The sequence below is a fragment of the Rhineura floridana genome, chromosome 3 (genome assembly GCF_030035675.1).
Source record: "Rhineura floridana isolate rRhiFlo1 chromosome 3, rRhiFlo1.hap2, whole genome shotgun sequence".
NCBI lineage: Eukaryota > Metazoa > Chordata > Lepidosauria > Squamata > Rhineuridae > Rhineura > Rhineura floridana.
The window spans coordinates 45,076,729-45,096,054 of NC_084482.1; the positions used below are offsets into that span (position 1 = coordinate 45,076,729).

Here is a 19,326-nt window from a genome sequence, read left to right on the forward strand (position 1 = left end):
TCCAAGGAAGGGTGGGTGTCTGAGAGCTTTCCCTGAAAGGGAGTTAGCGAGAGCAGCCTGGAGACCTGGAGTGCTTCCTTCAGCTTTCATCCCCTCCTTCTGTCTCTCTGTACTGCATTGGGGAAGGGCGGGTGGTGGTCCCGCCGGTTGAGGCTCTGATTCGGTTAGGGGAGAAGGTTTATTTCTGGCACTTTGGGTTTCCCCTTGGCCCAGAGTGTGTAACCAGATTAATGGGGGGTGGCAGTCTACCTACCTTACAGGGTTGTTGTTGGTTTGCTCAGCTCTTGCCAGGATATATATATCAGTGTCAGCGAAAGCCACTATCATTTGTGTGAAAAGGATCCAGTCGTCATATTTGGCAGTGGTTCATGACACCTTAGGTAATTGGCCCCATTGTTGTACTGCTCTAATGGTTAGGTAGTTTTTCCTGATGTTCAGTTAAAATCTGGCTTCCTGCAACTTAAGCCTGTTATTCTGTGTCCTACACTCTGGGATGATTGAGAAGAGGTCCTGGCCCTCCTCTGTGTGACAACCTTTGAAGTACTTGAAGAGTGCTTCAAGTACTTGAAATCAGTGAAAACACCAATCTCAGGCACTTTTGCCAGCTTCCCCAGCTTTCAGTTAAACCCTAGTGAAGATTTCATGAGGCAATTCCTCCCACTGGGCTTTTTAAGATCAGGAAGCACAGGCAGCCATGGAGGTTGCATAGTACTTAAAGGAAAGCAAAAGACACATACCACTGTCATTCGTCTTGTAACCATAAGGTAAATGGAACCACACATCAATTAAAATTATAAAAGAACTCTTAAGTACCCTGCAAATATCACAGAAAAACAGAAGTCTCTTTAACAGGATGTGGTGGCCTAGACCTTTACATCCTACAAAACAGCCTTCTCTTTATGAAGAAATATGGCCCTGGTGCTTTTTTATCAAACCAGCTGCCATCATTTTCAACTGGGGTTGCCAGGGCAGAAGTATCCCAAACCCTGAGATATTAGTGGTGGGCCCTAGTAATTTCACTCCCTCAGGCACTTTACAACCCCTTCCCCCACTCACAACCCCAGACACTTTCCAACGTTCCCAGTATAGTAACCTCACCCAATTATCCCTCTAACTGCACTCCCAGTTCACTCACAGCTTGTCAAGAGCACTTTACTTGAAGTCTTTCCTCTTCTCTCAGGTACCTTTTTTATTTACTGAGGTCTTTATTTTGGTCACCTTCCACCTGTAGTCACCGTGGTCTTGACTATCCCAAATATGTAAATGGCCAATTGCTTAGAAAATCCAACACGGTCACATTTGACTTCAAAAGAGGAAACTTCACAAAAATGAGGGGATTGGTAAAAAGAAAGCTGAAAAACAAAGTCCAGAGGGTCACATCACTCGAAAATGCTTGGAAGTTGTTTAAAAACACTATATTAGAAGCACTACTGGAGTGTATACCGCAGATCAGAAAAAGTACCACCAGGGCCAAGAAGATGCCAGCATGGTTAACGAGCAAAGTCAAGGAAGCTCTTAGAGGCAAAAAGTCTTCCTTCAGAAAATGGAAGTCTTGTCTGAATGAAGAAAATAAAAAAGAACACAAACTCTGGCAAAAGAAATGTAAGAAGACAATAAGGGATGCTAAAAAAGAATTTGAGAAGCACATTGGTAAGAACATAAAAACCAACAACAAAAAATTCTATAAATACATTCAAAGCAGAAGACCATCTAGGGAGGCAACTGGACCCTTGGATGATAAGGGAGTCAAAGGTGTACTAAAGAACGATAAGGAGATTGCAGAGAAGCTAAATGAATTATTTGCATCCGTCTTCACAGTGGAAGATATAGGGCAGATCCCTGAACCTGAACTAACATTTGCAGGAAGGGATTCTGAGGAACTGAGACAAATAGTGGTAACGAGAGAGGAAGTTCTAGGCTTAATGGACAATATAAAAACTGACAAATCACCGGGCCCGGATGGCATCCACCCAAGAGTTCTCAAAGAACTCAAATGTGAAATTGCTGATCTGTTAACTAAAATATGTAACTTGTCCCTTGGGTCCTCCTCCGTGCCTGAGGACTGGAAAGTGGCAAACGTAACGCCAATCTTCAAAAAGGGATCCAGAGGGGATCCCGGAAATTACAGGCCAGTTAGCTTAACTTCTGTCCCTGGAAAACTGGTAGAAAGTATTATTAAAGCTAGATTAACTAAGCACATAGAAGAACAAGCTTTGCTGAAGCAGAGCCAGCATGGCTTCTGCAAGGGAAAGTCCTGTCTCAGTAACCTATTAGAATTCTTTGAGAGTGTCAACAAGCATATAGATAGAGGTGATCCAGTGGACATAGTGTACTTAGACTTTCAAAAAGCGTTTGACAAGGTACCTCACCAAAGGCTTCTGAGGAAGCTTAGCAGTCATGGAATAAGAGGAGAGGTCCTCTCGTGGATAAGAAATTGGTTAAGAAGCAGAAAGCAGAGAGTAGGAATAAATGGACAGTTCTCCCAATGGAGGGCTGTAGAACATAAGAACATAAGAAGAGCCTGCTGGATCAGGCCAGTGGCCCATCTAGTCCAGCATCCTGTTCTCACAGTGGCCAACCAGGTGCCTGGAGGAAGCCCGCAAGCTGGACCCGAGTGCAAGAACACTCTCCCCTCCTGAGGCTTCCGGCAACTGGTTTTCAGAAGCATGCTGCCTCTGACTAGGGTGGCAGAGCACAGCCATCATGGCTAGTAGCCATTGATAGCCCTGTCCTCCATGAATTTGTCTAATCTTCTTTTAAAGCCGTCCAAGCTGGTGGCCATTACTGCATCTTGTGGGAGCAAATTCCATAGTTTAACTATGCGCTGAGTAAAGAAGTACTTCCTTTTGTCTGTCCTGAATCTTCCAACATTCAGCTTCTTTGAATGTCCACGAGTTCTAGTATTATGAGAGAGGGAGAAGAACTTTTCTCTATCCACTTTCTCAATGCCATGCATAATTTTATACACTTCTATCATGTCTCCTCTGACCCGCCTTTTCTCTAAACTAAAAAGCCCCAAATGCTGCAACCTTTCCTCGTAAGGGAGTCGCTCCATCCCCTTGATCATTCTGGTTGCCATCTTCTGAACCTTTTCCAACTCGATAATATCCTTTTTGAGATGAGGCGACCAGAACTGTACACAGTATTCCAAATGCGGCCGCACCATAGATTTATACAATGGCATTATGATATCGGCTGTTTTATTTTCAATACCTTTCCTAATTATCGCTAGCATGGAATTTTCCTTTTTCACAGCTGCCGCACACTGGGTCGACATTTTCATCGTGCTGTCCACTACAACCCCGAGGTCTCTCTCCTGGTCGGTCACCGCCAGTTCAGACCCCATGAGCGTATATGTGAAATTAAGATTTTTTGCTCCAATATGCATAATTTTACACTTGTTTATATTGAATTGCATTTGCCTTTTTTCCGCCCATTCACTCAGTTTGGAGAGGTCTTTTTGGAGCTCTTTGCAATCCCTTTTTGTTTTAACAACCCTGAACAATTTAGTGTCATCAGCAAACTTGGCCACTTCACTGCTCACTCCTAATTCTAGGTCATTAATGAACAAGTTGAAAAGTACAGGTCCCAATACCGATCCTTGAGGGACTCCACTTTCTACAGCCCTCCATTGGGAGAACTGTCCGTTTATTCCTACTCTCTGCTTTCTGCTTCTTAACCAATTTCTTATCCACAAGAGGACCTCTCCTCTTATTCCATGACTGCTAAGCTTCCTCAGAAGCCTTTGGTGAGGTACCTTGTCAAACGCTTTTTGAAAGTCTAAGTACACTATGTCCACTGGATCACCTCTATCTATATGCTTGTTGACACTCTCAAAGAATTCTAATAGGTTACTGAGACAGGACTTTCCCTTGCAGAAGCCATGCTGGCTCTGCTTCAGCAAGGCTTGTTCTTCTATGTGCTTAGTTAATCTAGCTTTAATAATACTTTCTACCAGTTTTCCAGGGACAGAAGTTAAGCTAACTGGCCTGTAATTTCCGGGATCCCCTCTGGATCCCTTTTTGAAGATTGGTGTTACATTTGCCACTTTCCAGTCCTCAGGCACGGAGGAGGACCCAAGGGACAAGTTACATATTTTAGTTAGCAGATCAGCAATTTCACATTTGAGTTCTTTGAGAACTCTTGGGTGGATGCCATCTGGGCCCGGTGATTTGTCAGTTTTTATATTGTCCATTAAGCTTAGAACTTCCTCTCTCGTTACCACTATTTGTCTCAGTTCCTCAGAATCCCTTCCTGCAAATGTTAGTTCAGGTTCAGGGATCTGCCCTATATCTTCCACTGTGAAGACGGATGCAAAGAATTCATTTAGCTTCTCTGCAATCTCCTTATCGTTCTTTAGTACACCTTTGACTCCCTTATCATCCAAGGGTCCAATTGTCTCCCTAGATGGTCTCCTGCTTTGAATGTATTTATAGAATTTTTTGTTGTTGGTTTTTATGTTCTTACCAATGTGCTCCTCAAATTCTTTTTTAGCATCCCTTATTGTCTTCTTGCATTTCTTTTGCCAGAGTTTGTGTTCTTTTTTATTTTCTTCATTTGGACAAGACTTCCATTTTTTGAAGGAAGACTTTTTGCCTCTAAGAGCTTCCTTGACTTTGCTCGTTAACCATGCTGGCATCTTCTTGGCCCTGGCGGTACCTTTTCTGATCTGCGGTATGCACTCCAGTTGAGCTTCTAATATAGTGTTTTTAAACAACTTCCAAGCATTTTCGAGTGATGTGACCCTCTGGACTTTGTTTTTCAGCTTTCTTTTTACCAATCCCCTCATTTTTGTGAAGTTTCCTCTTTTGAAGTCAAATGTGACCGTGTTGGATTTTCTTGGCAATTGGCCAGTTACATGTATGTTTAATTTAATAGCACTGTGGTCACTGCTCCCAATCGGTTCAACAACACTTACATCTTGCACCAGGTCCCGGTCCCCACTGAGGATTAAGTCCAGGGTTGCTGTCCCTCTGGTTGGTTCCATGACCAACTGGTCTAGGGAATAGTCATTTAGAATATCTAGAAACTTTGCTCCTTCGTCATGACTGGAACACATATGCAGCCAGTCTATGTCCGGGTAGTTGAAGTCACCCATTACTACCACATTTCCTAGTTTGGATGCTTCCTCAATTTCATATCTCATCTCCAGGTCTCCCTGAGCATTTTGATCAGGGGGACGATAGATCGTTCCCAGTATTAAGTCCCTCCTGGGGCATGGTATCACCACCCACAACGATTCTGTGGAGGAGTCTGCCTCTTTTGGGGTTTCGAGCTTGCTGGATTCAATGCCTTCTTTCACGTATAGAGCGACTCCGCCACCAATACGTCCTTCCCTGTCCTTCCGATATAGTTTATATCCAGGGATAACCATATCCCACTGGTTTTCTCCATTCCACCAGGTCTCCGTTATGCTCACTATATCAATGCTCTCTTCTAAGACCAAGCACTCCAGTTCTCCCATCTTGGTTCGCAGGCTCCTAGCATTAGCGTACAGGCACTTGTAAGCAGTGTCTGTCTTCAAGTGTCTTTGGCACTTGTGGTTAGGCCTGTGGTAATTTTGCTCTTCTGAATTTATATCCTGTGCCCCTGCTCTCACAATGCCTACTTCTAGGCCTACCCCTTTTAAAATTTCATCATTTCTTTGGTTTTTATCCCAGGGGGGAGGTTAATTCCGAACCGGACCTTTCTCAGCTCCTGTCGGGTTTCCCCCCTCAGTCAGTTTAAAAGCTGCTCTGCCACCTTTTTAAATTTAAGTGCCAGCAGTCTGGTTCCATTCTGGTTCAAGTGGAGCCTGTCCCTTTTGTACAGGCCCGGCTTGTCCCAAAATGTTCCCCAGTGCCTAACAAATCCAAACCCTTCCACCCGACACCATCGTCTCATCCACGCATTGAGACTGCGAAGCTGGGCCTGTCTGGCTAGTCCTGCGCGTGGAACTGGTAGCATTTCAGAGAAAGCCACCTTGGAGGTCCTGGCTTTCAGCATCCTACCTAGCAACCTAAATTTTGCTTCCAGGACCTCACGGCTGCATTTCCCCATGTTGTTGGTGCCAACGTGCACCACAACCACTGATTCCTTCCCAGCACTGTCTACCAAACTATCTAAATGACGGGCGATATCCGCAACCTTCGCACCAGGCAGGCAAAACACCTTGCGGTCTACACGCCCATCACACACCCCACTGTCTATGTTCCTAATGATCGAATCACCCACTACAAGGATCCCTCCACCCCCTGGAGATATATGGAGAAAGTGGAGTCCCTCAAGGATCAGTATTGGGACCTGTCCTTTTCAACTTGTTCATTAATGACCTAGAATTAGCAGTGAGCAGTGAAGTGGCCAAGTTTGCTGACGACACTAAATTGTTCAGGGTTGTTAAAACAAAAAGGGATTGCGAAGAACTCCAAAAAGACCTCTCCAAACTGAGTGAATGGGCGGAAAAATGGCAAATGCAATTCAATATAAACAAGTGTAAAATTATGCATATTGGAGCAAAAAATCTGAATTTCACATATACACTCATGGGGTCTGAACTGGCGGTGACCGACCAGGAGAGAGACCTCGGGGTTGTAGTGGACAGCACGATGAAAATGTTGACACAGTGTGCGGCAGCTGTGAAAAAGGAAAATTCCATGCTAGCGATAATTAGGAAAGGTATTGAAAATAAAACAGCCGATATCATCATGCCGTTGTATAAATCTATGGTGCGGCCGCATTTGGAATACTGTGTACAGTTCTGGTCGCCTCATCTCAAAAAGGATATTCTAGAGTTGGAAAAGGTTCAGAAGATGGCAACCAGAATGATCAAGGGGATGGAGCGACTCCCTTATGAGGAAAGGTTGCAGCATTTGGGGCTTTTTAGTTTAGAGAAAAGGCGGGTCAGAGGAGACATGATAAGTGTATAAAATTATGCATGGCATTGAGAAAGTGGATAGAGAAAAGTTCTTCTCCCTCTCTCATAATACTAGAACTCGTGGACATTCAAAGAAGCTGAATGTTGGAAGATTCAGGACAGACAAAAGGAAGTACTTCTTTACTCGGCGCATAGTTAAGCTATGGAATTTGCTCCCACAAGATGCAGTAATGGCCACCAGCTTGGATGGCTTTAAAAGAAGATTAGACAAAATTCATGGAGGACAGGGCTATCAATGGCTACTAGCCATGATGGCTGTGCTCTGCCACCCTAGTCAGAGGCAGCATGCTTCTGAAAACCAGTTGCCAGAAGCCTCAGGAGGGGGGAGTGTTCTTGCACTCGGGTCCTGCTTGTGGGCTTGCCCCAGGCACCTGGTTGGCCACTGTGAGAACAGGATGCTGGACTAGATGGGTCACTGGCCTGATCCAGCAGGCTCTTCTTATGTTCTTATGTTCTTAAATAGGGTTGCCAGGTCAGAAGCATCCCAAACCCTGAGATTTTAGGGGCGGGCCCGAGTGATGTCACAGGGGTGGGCTCGAGTCAGGATTCATAACCGAAAACCAAAACTAAAAAAATCCTGGCAGCCAGTCAGTTAATGCAGAATGCTGCAGCATGATTTCCGACATGAGTGAGATCCTATCAGCACATAATACCTCTGCTCTGAAATCTGCATTGGTTGCTGATTTGCTACCAGGCGAAGTTCAAGCTGTGCTTTCCATGTTATGGGTGCCACATAGTACTTGTTCTGCTCTTGTAAGAAATCAGTCCTGTAAAGTGGCAGCGCCTATGCTTTGGAACTCCTTGCCTATTGACATTAGGTAGACGCCTCTTTTCAGCACCTGCTAAAATCATTTTTGTTTAGGCAAGCCTATCCAGGCATGTAGAAGCTATTATGTTTTTAAATCTGTTTTTAACTCATTGTTGGTTTTATTAATTTGAATGTTTTGAATGTTGGTTTTATTAGCAGCCAGAATATTTGGGGTTTTATACAAGGGCCCCAGGCCAGGCACCAGTGGTGGGGCAGCTCCCTATGGTAGCCAGCCTCTGACGCTGGACTCAGGGTGGGATGGGGTGGTGAGTTGGGGAGTCACACAGGATATGATAAGCAAGGAGAGTTGACTATGGGCATGCAAAGAGACCCTCCCTCCCCTGCCCATGTCAGCTACTAAGCCACCAGATACATACTTATTTTAACAAAGGGTTAGGGTTCTTCCAAGCTACACAGCAAGTGGATTGGACTGTGAAAGACCAATCCAAATTGTGTTTGCATTTTGACAACTTTGTAGGGCAGTACAATATCTCAGAGAGGAGTTCAGGTCTCCTGCTCCCCTGGTGCATTCACTATAGCTGCCCAATTTCCCTGTTTTTTAAAGTTTGGTAGAAATATCTGTGGGCTTTAGGTACATTCTTAAACCGCAAGGTTTTTTGCCTATTAGTGAATTTCCCTGCTTTTTAATCCAGGAGGTAAGAAATGGGATCCTGTGCAAGTTTGCTGAGAATGGATTGATCATTTTCATGCTTATTGAGTTAAGTGGGATTTACACACACACATGGCAATCATGCTTAGGATAGGTGAAACTGACCACAGGGGATGGGGAAGGGAGGAGGAGGAGGAGGGAGGGAGGGGTGGAAAGGGAGAGGGGAGGACTGGGATGGGAGCAGGCAGGAGGGGGAGGGGAGAAGGACAGATGTGGTCGTTTGCATGTTTATAGAGTTCAGTGGGATTTACTCCCGTGCAATCATGCTTAGGATAGGTAAAACTGACTGGGGGGGAGGGACGGAGGGCTGGAGTGGGCAGGGAAGGAGGAAGAAGGAAGAGGGGAGGAGAAAGGGAGAGGAAAGGGGAAGGAGGGAAAAGGCAGGTCTGATCATTTGTATGATTATTGAGTTGAATTGGATATACTCCTATGCAATCATGATTAGGACAGGTAAAACTGACCAGGCTGGGCCTGCCAACCAAGACGTCTTCTGTATCTTTCACAGTTGGGCAGGGGGAAGGGACAATTCTACCTTGTGGTTTTTCCCATTACAATGTTGCAAGAACACCAGCACTTGGCTGACTTTCTCTTCTCCTAAAGATACAGGATCAGTCTCAGGCCCTGAACCTGGCAACGCTACCTCCCACCCAAATTTAAAACAAAGCTGTCCCTGGCCACATCCACACCAGGCCTCTATTACACTTTGGACAATCATTATTTATTTATCTATTTATTTAGTGTATTTATATACCGCCCCATAGCCGAAGCTCTCTGGGCGGTTTACAATAACTAAAAACATTAAAAACAAATATACAAATTTAAAAACACATCTTTTAAAACAATTTATCATAGCTTCTCTCAAAGCCATGGCTCAAAGTCAATCATGACTTCTCTCAAAGAATCCTGGGAAGTGTAGTTAGTGAAGGGTGCTGAGGGTTGCTAGGAGACGCCCTGTTTCTCTCACAGACCTTTAATCAGAGTGGCTGACTGTTAAACCATTCTCTCAGAGGAATAGGAGTCTCCTCTCAGCACCCTTCACAAACTACACTTCCCAGGATTCTCTGAGGGAAGCCATGACTGTCTCAAGTGAAATCAAGTCTGGTGTGGGTGTGGCCCCCTGATTAGCCAAGCCCAGCAGCTGTGAGGCTTTTAGAACACTGACAGTTGGTCCTTACGAGCATGCCCCATGTTATAATAGGCTTCCAGCCAAAATTTCTTAAATTAATTAAAAATCAACCAGGCATTTTTTTAACTTTTAAACTGCAGTAGATGAAGGTCAGAGTATGGGGCAAGGTCAGTATTAGGATTACAGGTACTCTGTCAACATGGCTGATTTTTAATGGATTTCAACAGATTATGAGAACTCTGGCAGAAAGAAGTCCAAAAGGGCTCTGAGTTTTTTTCTCTCTTTTTAGACTTTGAACTCTCGATTCTCTCTGACTGTTTTGTGTATCGCCATGAAAATTGACAGGGTTGTTAAGCAAGCGTTTCTGAGTTCAGAACTATACGTTTTCTAAGGTTTTGATTTGAAATGAGCTTATGGGAAGCCTCAGAATGGCATGGGGGAATATTTTCCATTTAACATTGCAGAATGTGAAAAATCCCCGCTAACTATAGTATACAGCCACTCTCCTGGCTGTATAATAGGAGCGAAGTGCAGAAATTAATACTCTAGTAAAACCTAGTGGTTGGAAGAAGGCTTATTACTCCTGTGAAATAAACCCATTCTGAATACACCCATGTGGCCATTATAGAGTCATGAGGCTAACACTTGCGCGCACACTAACACTAGCTAGCTAGAAAGGAAGGAAGTAAAGTGTGAGAAAAACAAACACCAGGTAGTAACTGAAGAAAGAATCAAGAATGGAAAATAGGTTGCCTTTCTCTCTATCACCCCCCCCCACTGGTTCATGTTACTTGTTACAAGCATTGGTGTTTTACTCCCAAAATATGAAAAAACACAGTTACACTTACACTGGTTTTGTCTCAGTTGGGGATGGTAATTAAAGAGTTACGCCACAGGCTTTATAGAAAAGGAAACTGGGAGAAGTTTATTCTGTTTAAAAATTTTAAGATACTTTATCTTGTTTCATTTCAGGTGATTGCGATAGTCATCATTATCCATTTTATCACCTACTCAACTTTTAGCGGATATTTGCTGACTTTTTTTCTTCCTATATATCCAGTAATGGGTTTTTTAATTTCCTTCACAATTGTAAGTTAACAGCACATTTATCAACAGCTTATTCCTATGGAACTGCATCCTGATAGTGGAGCAAAAAATAGCTTGGGTTTTGGCCATCACAACTATAAAAGTTCACTCTCCTGATCTTTAATCTTTAATCCTGTCTTTACTTGCCTTTGAAGCAATGTTGGCCTTGTTATTACTGAGAGCTAGCACAGAGGTGATGTATTAGGGCCACCCCCTAACTCCTTTCCACCATCACAGTGCAGGTTCTAATGCATAGCACTGTTTGTGATGAAGATGGTATAATACGATTCTATTTCTTTTTAATGAGAAAAGGGAACTCCTAATTTGGGAAATGCCTCAGGGCAACAACAGTCCTGCTCTGCTGCTGCTTGCTATTTCCCTCTTCCTTGCCCTCTGCTGCTGAGGCTGGAACAGCATTGTTGGTTTGAGGCAAGCAGTATGGGCAGGAGGGGCAGGAGAAGGTCTAAGGGGAGGGGAGAGGTGGACTTGGCGAGCTCTGAGCAGAGGGAAGTGTGCAGGGACACAACAACCCTTAGTCAAAAATAAGAAGAAAAGATGCTGCAGTGACCAGCATTAGCTCCAGTGGACCCCAGCATGCCCATGTCAGCCCATGTGCTGATGTGGGACCTGTTTTCTGCTGCCCCCATTATCTGCCACTCTCTGGCTCATCATTTGTGGCTCCTTGGGCTGTGGAGCCACAGATTTCAGCCCCAAGGTCCAGCCTTAGCTGCACCAATTATTAAAATGCTCAGGTTTGAAGCCCCGAACTAGGTCTAGGGAATCTATAGTTCTTCAGATGTTGTTGGACTCAACTCCCATCACCCCCAGTCAGTATGGCTGATGGTGTAGGAAGAGAATCACAGGTTCCCATCCCTGTCCTAAACCTAATGGGGATGGGACTGAGAAAGGAGGAAAGTGTCCTTTTTCCTTTCCTTCGCTTTGAAATCTGCCCTTCAAGTGTGAGAGGAGAGTGGGGTTTTTTTTTAACCTCACAATACAAATCTGCTACTGCCTCACTGAAGGATCCCCATTATTCCTTTCTCCTAAAAAGAGACACACTCAACATTATATAGGTCTTAGAAACTCACAGGCCATTTTAAAAAAATTCTTATGTATACCTGGCAATTTCCCAGAGTATACAGAAACTGCTTAGATTTGGGTGGCTTCATTTCACTTTCAAAGTGATACAGAAGATATGGGCATTACCTATATTCAGTATTAGAGGGAACAATCTACTTCAGCACCTCCTTTTTTTATAGTCAATGAGTGAGTATGTTCGTAATGAAGAACATGATGTTATGACGGCTGAATATCTGAAACAGCTCTTGGTGTCTTCCTTTGCGGTAAGAGAAGAATACATCAATATTTATAAAAAAAAATTTAAACAATGCATTGATGATTTTGCTATCAGCAATTTCAAAGTAGCTAAAATAACGTGAGTAATAAATATACTATCATCTTTCAGTGCAGCAGTGAGTTTCACTGTCACATTGTTTTTGTTGTTGTTGGAAATCATTTCTCAAAAGAACATAGGAAATTTACCTCCCACCACTCAGCTGTTCCAAAAGTTTATGGGTTTTTTTTGTGGTGAGCAATAAAACTGTGGTCATACAACACTTACCATGCTGTTAAATAGAACTTACCATGCTGATAAATAGAACTGCTTCTCTCCAGTATATACTCCAGTATATACAGTACCCAGTTTTGGGTACTGGGAGTCACTGGCAAAAAGCGCAGCTCATATCTGGACTTGCAGTGTTACTTTGACCATACCCTTGTTCCTCAACAAAAATACTGAAATTCTAGCTTGCTTCATAAACTTGTTGTCATGAAAAAAAAGAAAGGGAAGTTAGTGTCATTGGATAGTAAAATCTGAATGTCTAACATATTACAAGAACATTAGAGCCCTTTGGATCATGCCATCGAGTCCAGTATCCTGTTCTCACAATGGCCAACCAGATGCCCATGGGAAGCCCACAAACAGGACCTGACTGCAAGAGCACTCTCTACTCCTGCAGCTTCCGGCAACTGGTTTTCAGAAGCATACTGCCTCTGACTAGGGTGGCAGAGCACAGCCATCATGGCTAGTAGCCACTGATATCCTTATCCTCCATTTGTCTAATCCTCTTTTAAATTTGCTGGCCATCACTGCCTCTTGAGGGAGTGAATTCCATAGTTTAGCTCTGCACTGTGTGAAAAAGTACTTCCTTTTGTCTGTCCTAAATCTTCCAACTTTCAGCACCATTGAATGTCCACAAGTTCTAGTGTTATGAGAGAAACAAAAACGTTTCTCTAGGCACTTTCTCCATGTCATGCATAATTTTATACATTTCTATCATGTCGCCTCTGACTCACCTTTTCTCTAAATGAAGAAGTCCCATGTTTTCTCATACGAGGGTTGTTCCATCCCCTTGATTGTTCTGGTTGCCCTTTTCTGAACCTTGTCCAACTCTACAATATCATTTTTGAGGTGAGGTGACCAGATGAGGTTGAATACAATCAAACTGAACGTTGAATGCAATATCCCAATAATAGCCCTGATCCTCAGTTTGTAATTCAACAAAGGCTTTGTACAGGTGGAAGAGACTATATCTGCTGTTTTCTCCTGCCACACGGCTATAGCCCCCTGTATAAAGAACAATTTCTGGAGGGTCCCCTTACCACAGGGATGACCTTTGAAGGAGTGTAAGTGGCTGAAGTGGAACTCTTTAGTGAAACTCTGCTCACAGTTCCTGAAATCCAGATCAGGAGAAATCTGAAGATGTAACTTTTTGGCAGGGATTTAGGGGATGGAGGCAGAAATATCTCCAGATCCCAAATAAAGGAGCACAGTGTGTGTGTGTGACAGAGATGCACCTAGAGTCAGTCTTAACTAGGAATGGGCAAGAAATTCAATTCAATTTGCATTTCAAGATGAATCTGTACAATTTGCACTTTCCAAAACAATATGAGAACCAAAATACAAGAATCCTTCAAAATTCGCACTCATTTGAATTTTGCAATGCAGATCATCTACCAATGTTTACAAAAATGCATATGTTAAGGGAAAGTGTGCATAAAAATGAATAAATGAGTGAAAATAACATACAGGAATGCATTGTACAATGATAAATTACTTGCAAAATTGTGTACGTTAGTCAAAGCTGCCTACAAAAATGTGCTTATTAGGAAAAATTTGCACTAAAGTGCTGGAGAATTTTTGTGAGATTTTTTAATGAAAAAAACCACAAATTGCTGCAGAAATGCAGAGAACTGAATTTAAGATTGGAAAAATGAGAAACTTAGAGAACTGAAACTGTCAGATCTTAACGCACTCTCCCAACCTTTGCCTCCTGTTAGGTGACTGGTGCTGTGAGAAGTTTCACTCAGAAGATTCTCACAGTATCAGTTTCCTATTGTCTGTAAAATAGGGCCTTTTGTACTAAATCTGGCAGGTCTGAACCTTCGGAGGGCCAGGAGAATGCCAGACACTGTCAGGCCAATTGAATGGAAAATACAGAAGTTATAAAGCACTACATCCTCTGTTGAAATCACAAGGAAGACTGTACAACATGTACCTTTTGTGTATGTTTTAGTGCCAATGGAAGCTTTTTTCCTTATGCTAATTATAAAGTGGGGAATGATGTTTTGGGGGGATGATGATGTTCATTGAAAGAATTAAACCCTGCGTCCCATAGTACTGCAGCCCTAATGAAAAACTCGCCTGCACACCTGTTTTCAAATTTTTGAAATCTAGATACAGCTGCCAGCAACATATTGAAAGTAATGTCCAGTATGGCCCTAACTTTTACACCAAATTATTTGTTCCCTGACTATAGTTGAATGAAACCAAGCACAATCCTATGCATGCCTACTCAGAAGCAAGTACCAACAAATTCAATGAGACATTTATGCAGGCAATTATGCATAGCATTGCAGTCTAAATATATTAAATTAAATTGATTATGTGTGCACTTCTTGAACATGATTGGCTGTTTCTGTTCTTTTATTTAGCCTTACTTTCACAGTGTAGTTTTTACTTTTTTACTTCGCTATCTGGTGATGAAATACAGCAATCCAGTTATGAGAAGAGATCCTGTCTTTAGGTTAGTATGCATACATGAACATGCATATGCCAACAAGTTTAATAATGCAGGTTTTCCTGCTTTCCTTATGAAATAATGTCTTCCAAACACATATAGCACTTTTATATTCACAGGTTCTACTCTTTTTGTTTTTAACCAATTTCCCCATTTCTGCTCTTAGGAACTGCGCTTCTGGTTCCCTCCCCCAGCTTTGCTGTGGGGATGGTTTCTCACCTTTTGCACCTGGCTCCAACTTTGATGGGGCATTATCCTTGGTGCTGGGTGCAGATGTTTAGTCAGCTGTGGGTGATGTGCAGAGCTGCCTGATTGGCTGGCTCTTGCACCCAGTCCATTCTCCTGCTGATTGTGGGTTTCAGTGGCACGCACCCTCCCACCCATGTCCTTTTCAGTGTGGGCTTAGCTGATTGGTACTATGGGGCCTCACAGACATTTTACTTTCCTTTGTCATTTTGACCGGGGAGGTTTTTTGCCTGCATCATACTGGATTGTAAATTGGTGGTTGGGTGAGGTTAAAAGGTTGTTTTGGCATGGTCAGAGTGGGGTTAGGAAAAATGGGGTAAATGGAATAATTGGTGAGAACCTTGGGGCACCTTCTAGAAGGTGAAAGGGGGGGGTTTCTCAGACCTGTTCATCAAAGCTTCAAGGCCAACTGGTGGAAACAGGAGCCCTTCTTGAGGATTGCCCAGATCACAGGCTCCATGCCTCAAGGCTGGAGCTGATGGTGACCCGGACAGAATTCCCTAGCTACAGTTAATGTGGTGACAAGGATGGGCCTAGGAGTAGGTAGTAAAACTACCCTTGGGCCTAGAGCCAAGGTTCCTCACCCAAAAATCTGAGGATTTGGATTTGATACCAGTAAGGCTGGCCCTCTTTCTTGTGAATGCACAGGGTCAGGTGTTCTTGCTTTCTCCCTTTATTCATATCTACTCAGAGTCCTTATATGTTGAATGTTAGTTCACCTAAGCTCACAGGTTTCTAACAGCAGTCGTCAAAAAGTAGGTGGATTTAGGTAGACTCCAAGGATTCTTGCAGGCAGAATAACAACCATGAATAATAAGGATATACAAACAGCTATTCATTATCCAGATATTATTGCCTAGCCCAAAAAGTGACATCACACTTATCCACAAAAGCAGATTTTGTAATTTTTGTAAGGGAACTCTGTAGGAAACTACCTGATATCAAGTCAGACCCTTGGTCCATCTAGCTCATTGTTGTCCACATTGACTGACAGCAGCTCTACTGCATTTCAGATGGGAGATTTTCCCACCCCTGACTCAAGATACCAGGCAGATACTCTAACAATGAGCAACAGCAAACCCTAGTTTGGAAGCAAAAGAAACAGAGCTTGCTGGCAATGCCAAGGAACATTTTTCCTTGCTGGGTGCTGCTTGAGGTATGCCTGCAAAGAAAGATCCTTGGCATTGCCAACTTGAATTCAAGCAAGTGATTCAAAGGAAGACTTTGAAGTGCATTTAGAGATTGCTCCCACTTGTTTTTCATTTTAGCTATGGTGAGTCTTCCCATGCCTGATGTCATATATTTTATTTATTTATTTTCAAACATTTACATACTGCTTAATATTTTAAAAAATCTCTAAGTGGTGTGAATGATATCCATGAGTGCAATGGAACTTCCTCTCCCCCCAATGTGTATTTGGGGGGGTACACATGGGAATGAGAGTAAGGGGAAGTTCTGTTGCTCTTGTGGAAGTCATTCCACACAAACTATGGTTTAACTGGCTACAACCTAGAATAAGGCAGCTTCCTATGTTTCTAAGGTGAACTTTTTCTGAGTTGTTAGTTTACATATTAGTTTGCATTCTAGTTTTATCATGGGCCACTCACTGTTTTCTTAGTTGAAAACTACATTTATTCTTTGGTATGCAGCGCTTTTAAACTCTTTGTGGTGTCTTTGACTTGTAGGATTTCTCCGCGGAGAAAGAACAGTCATCAGAATCCTGAAGAGCCCAATGAAGATGATGACAGAGACGTTCAAGAGGAAAGGGCAAGAGTTCAGAGTGCATTGGCCTCTGCAAATCAGGAAGAGGTAAAACATAACTGGCGAGCTTTTCTCATTTTAAATTTTTTTAAAAAGCTTGATCTGATGCTTGTTTTTAGTGTTGACAGCGTTGGCACTGCACAAGTACTTGCTTAAAAAGGCTTTGCAAAAGTACTGAGGCACAGTGATTGTCCGAGGCCTCCAAGATAACATGTTCAGAAATGCTACCTGTCCTACATGCAAGGCCACTTAGATAGGCAGAGCTCTGTATGGGAATGAGATAGCCATATTGGGAAGCAGGATTTCCATTTATTAGGCCCTGTGAAACATTTTGGGACGAGATGAGTGTGTCCAAAAGAGATGGACTATAACTGACCTACAGCAAAACCAGACTTTTGATTGTATTTTTTTTAAAAACCCAACAACAGAGCAACTTTTAAAATAAGTTATGGGAGAACATTGACAGGACCTGAGCAGCATCAATTCAGGATGTTTCATCCCTTGAAATATGATGGTGTAAATCCTTCAAGTTCTCAAAATAGAGAAAGGGTAGAATCTGGCAGCTAGCATGCAGCTTGTTTCAAGAAACCAGAGTCACATGAGAAACTGCATAGAAAAAGGACATTTGCAGAAGGATGTGATGTATAGTTTAAGTTAATGCCAGAAGACTCCAAGCCAATGTGAGAAAATGTGAGTGACTGGTACCAAAAGGAATCAGCATCTATCCTTGCTTAACAGGACAAGGAAGGATTGCATTTTTTCTCTATATGTTAAAAAAGGATGTAGAGTCAAATGAACTGGAAAACCTAAGAGGAACAAATTCTACAGAATTACTAGGAATGGAAATGCCTGACCCCAAATGTAATAGCAGTTGGAACACATTCTATCCCCACCTTCTATTGCTGAGAAACTTACTTCAATAGATGGACTATGGCTGCTTTCACACATGGGGCTAATAGCGCTAGTTTAACGGATTAAAAAGGTAGCGCTTCATTCCAGATTTCAAAAATCCCTTTCACACTGCAGTACCTGTTATACCGGCATTTTGCGAAACAGTCTTTCACACAGGTCTTCACCTACCGGTTTGACGCCTGTTCTTTCGGTGCGTGGGGGGGTTTGAAGGAGGCATGATCGTGATCGCGATCAGCTGAGAGGTGGGCCAGCACAGCAGCAGAGGCTCTGGTTAAGCAGCAGCAGCATAGGCTGCTCTCCAGGAGCAGCTGGGATCGGCTGGGAGGCGCAGCGGTGGCAGTTGGTAAGGGTGGGAACACACTGCATGCTGGGATGCCTGTCACATGAGCAGCGGCAGTAGCGCAAAACTCCTGCAATCTTCCATGTCCCGGCCTTGCTATCGGAATTGTTCAGGTATCATTTATTGTGGAATTTAGCTCTAAACTTCCACTACATTCCACCAGAATTCCGGAGCTACCCGTTATGTCATGTGAAAGCTCAAATTGTATGCACAAATTAACAGGAAATAAATTGTCAGAATAACGGAATAAAGTACAGTGTGAAAACACCCTATATCTCAACATCCCATTAGATCCCTTGTTGCCCTAGGGTTCACCGACGGCTACAAAACCCCATTGCTTATTACAGTATAATATACTAATGGCAAGACAGCCTGGTGGCATGCTGTCTATCTTAGCATAATTCTGCAGTAATAAAAATGCAGTTCTTGAAGCCACGTCTTTTCTGCCTCCATCTTTGTTTGATTTCTCCGTATGCAGCATTTCTGGTAACTGGGTTGTTTACATGGTAATGTGTGTGACTGGTGCTGGTACAGGTACAACTATCTGACTATGTATGCACTTTGGAGTGGGACTGTAGTTCATTGATAAGAGATCAATACAGGAAGGTTCCAGCTTCGATCTTTGGCCTCTTCAACTAAGGGCTGATTCACACGGGAGCTAAGAGATGTAGTAAAAATGCAGCTTTTGCCATAGTGATAGATTTGCAAGGTTCACACTTCCTACCTTCAAATCCGCTGTTTTCCGTTCACACTAGTCAGCATTCCTCTGGGAAGAATTGGGGTGCCCCCTCCCCCAAATTTACATGTTTACTCCCTCCGGTGTATCGCTATTGCTAACAGAGAAGGGAAAGGGGTTTTTTGATCAGTATTTCTTGTCAATTGCATGCCTCTCCCTGCTGAAACCTGACAGTTTTGGGGTGCAATTGACAGAATACTGATTAGAGAGGGGAGATGGTTTTGTTTGTAAGTTTCATTGTTTCTTGTTAATTGCACACCTCTCCCAGCTGAAGCACAGTGCATGGGGGTGCAATTGACATGATACTGATTAGAGTGGGGAGAGAGGAAAGGAAGGTTTTAACAAACTTTGATGTAGGAGGACAGAGAGGGAGGCAGAAGTGGCTGGTGAAGCCACTGGAAACAAAATGGAATTCATGGAGAGTTTAGTGGGCAGAGAAAGGGGAGTTTCTGAAAGTAAAGATTCACCCACCCAGCAAAAAACATCGAAGCAAAGTGCATACATGGAGTAACGTTGTGAAGTGGAGACGGTTTTTCCTTCACTTTTCACATAATCCCCGGATTGGTTTAATGCAGATTGAAAGAGAAAAACTGCTTCCTAGCTTCTTTTTGCCTGCAACATCATGTGAACCATGCAAATTAAATGGGGA

The 19,326-nt window shown here is 43.1% G+C and overlaps 1 protein-coding gene across 1 annotated transcript in view; it reads left to right on the top strand.

Annotated features, from left to right (window-relative positions):
- The window catches only part of LOC133379759 (ATP-binding cassette sub-family A member 10-like), a 114,175-nt gene that overhangs the window by 70,301 nt on the left and 24,548 nt on the right, over window positions 1-19,326 (top strand). Inside the window, exons 4-7 of the mRNA XM_061615629.1 lie at window positions 10,490-10,606; window positions 11,863-11,946; window positions 14,597-14,688; window positions 16,614-16,737. Of these exons, the coding sequence (XP_061471613.1) occupies window positions 10,490-10,606; window positions 11,863-11,946; window positions 14,597-14,688; window positions 16,614-16,737 (417 nt within the window). The remainder of the gene's footprint in view (window positions 1-10,489; window positions 10,607-11,862; window positions 11,947-14,596; window positions 14,689-16,613; window positions 16,738-19,326) is intronic.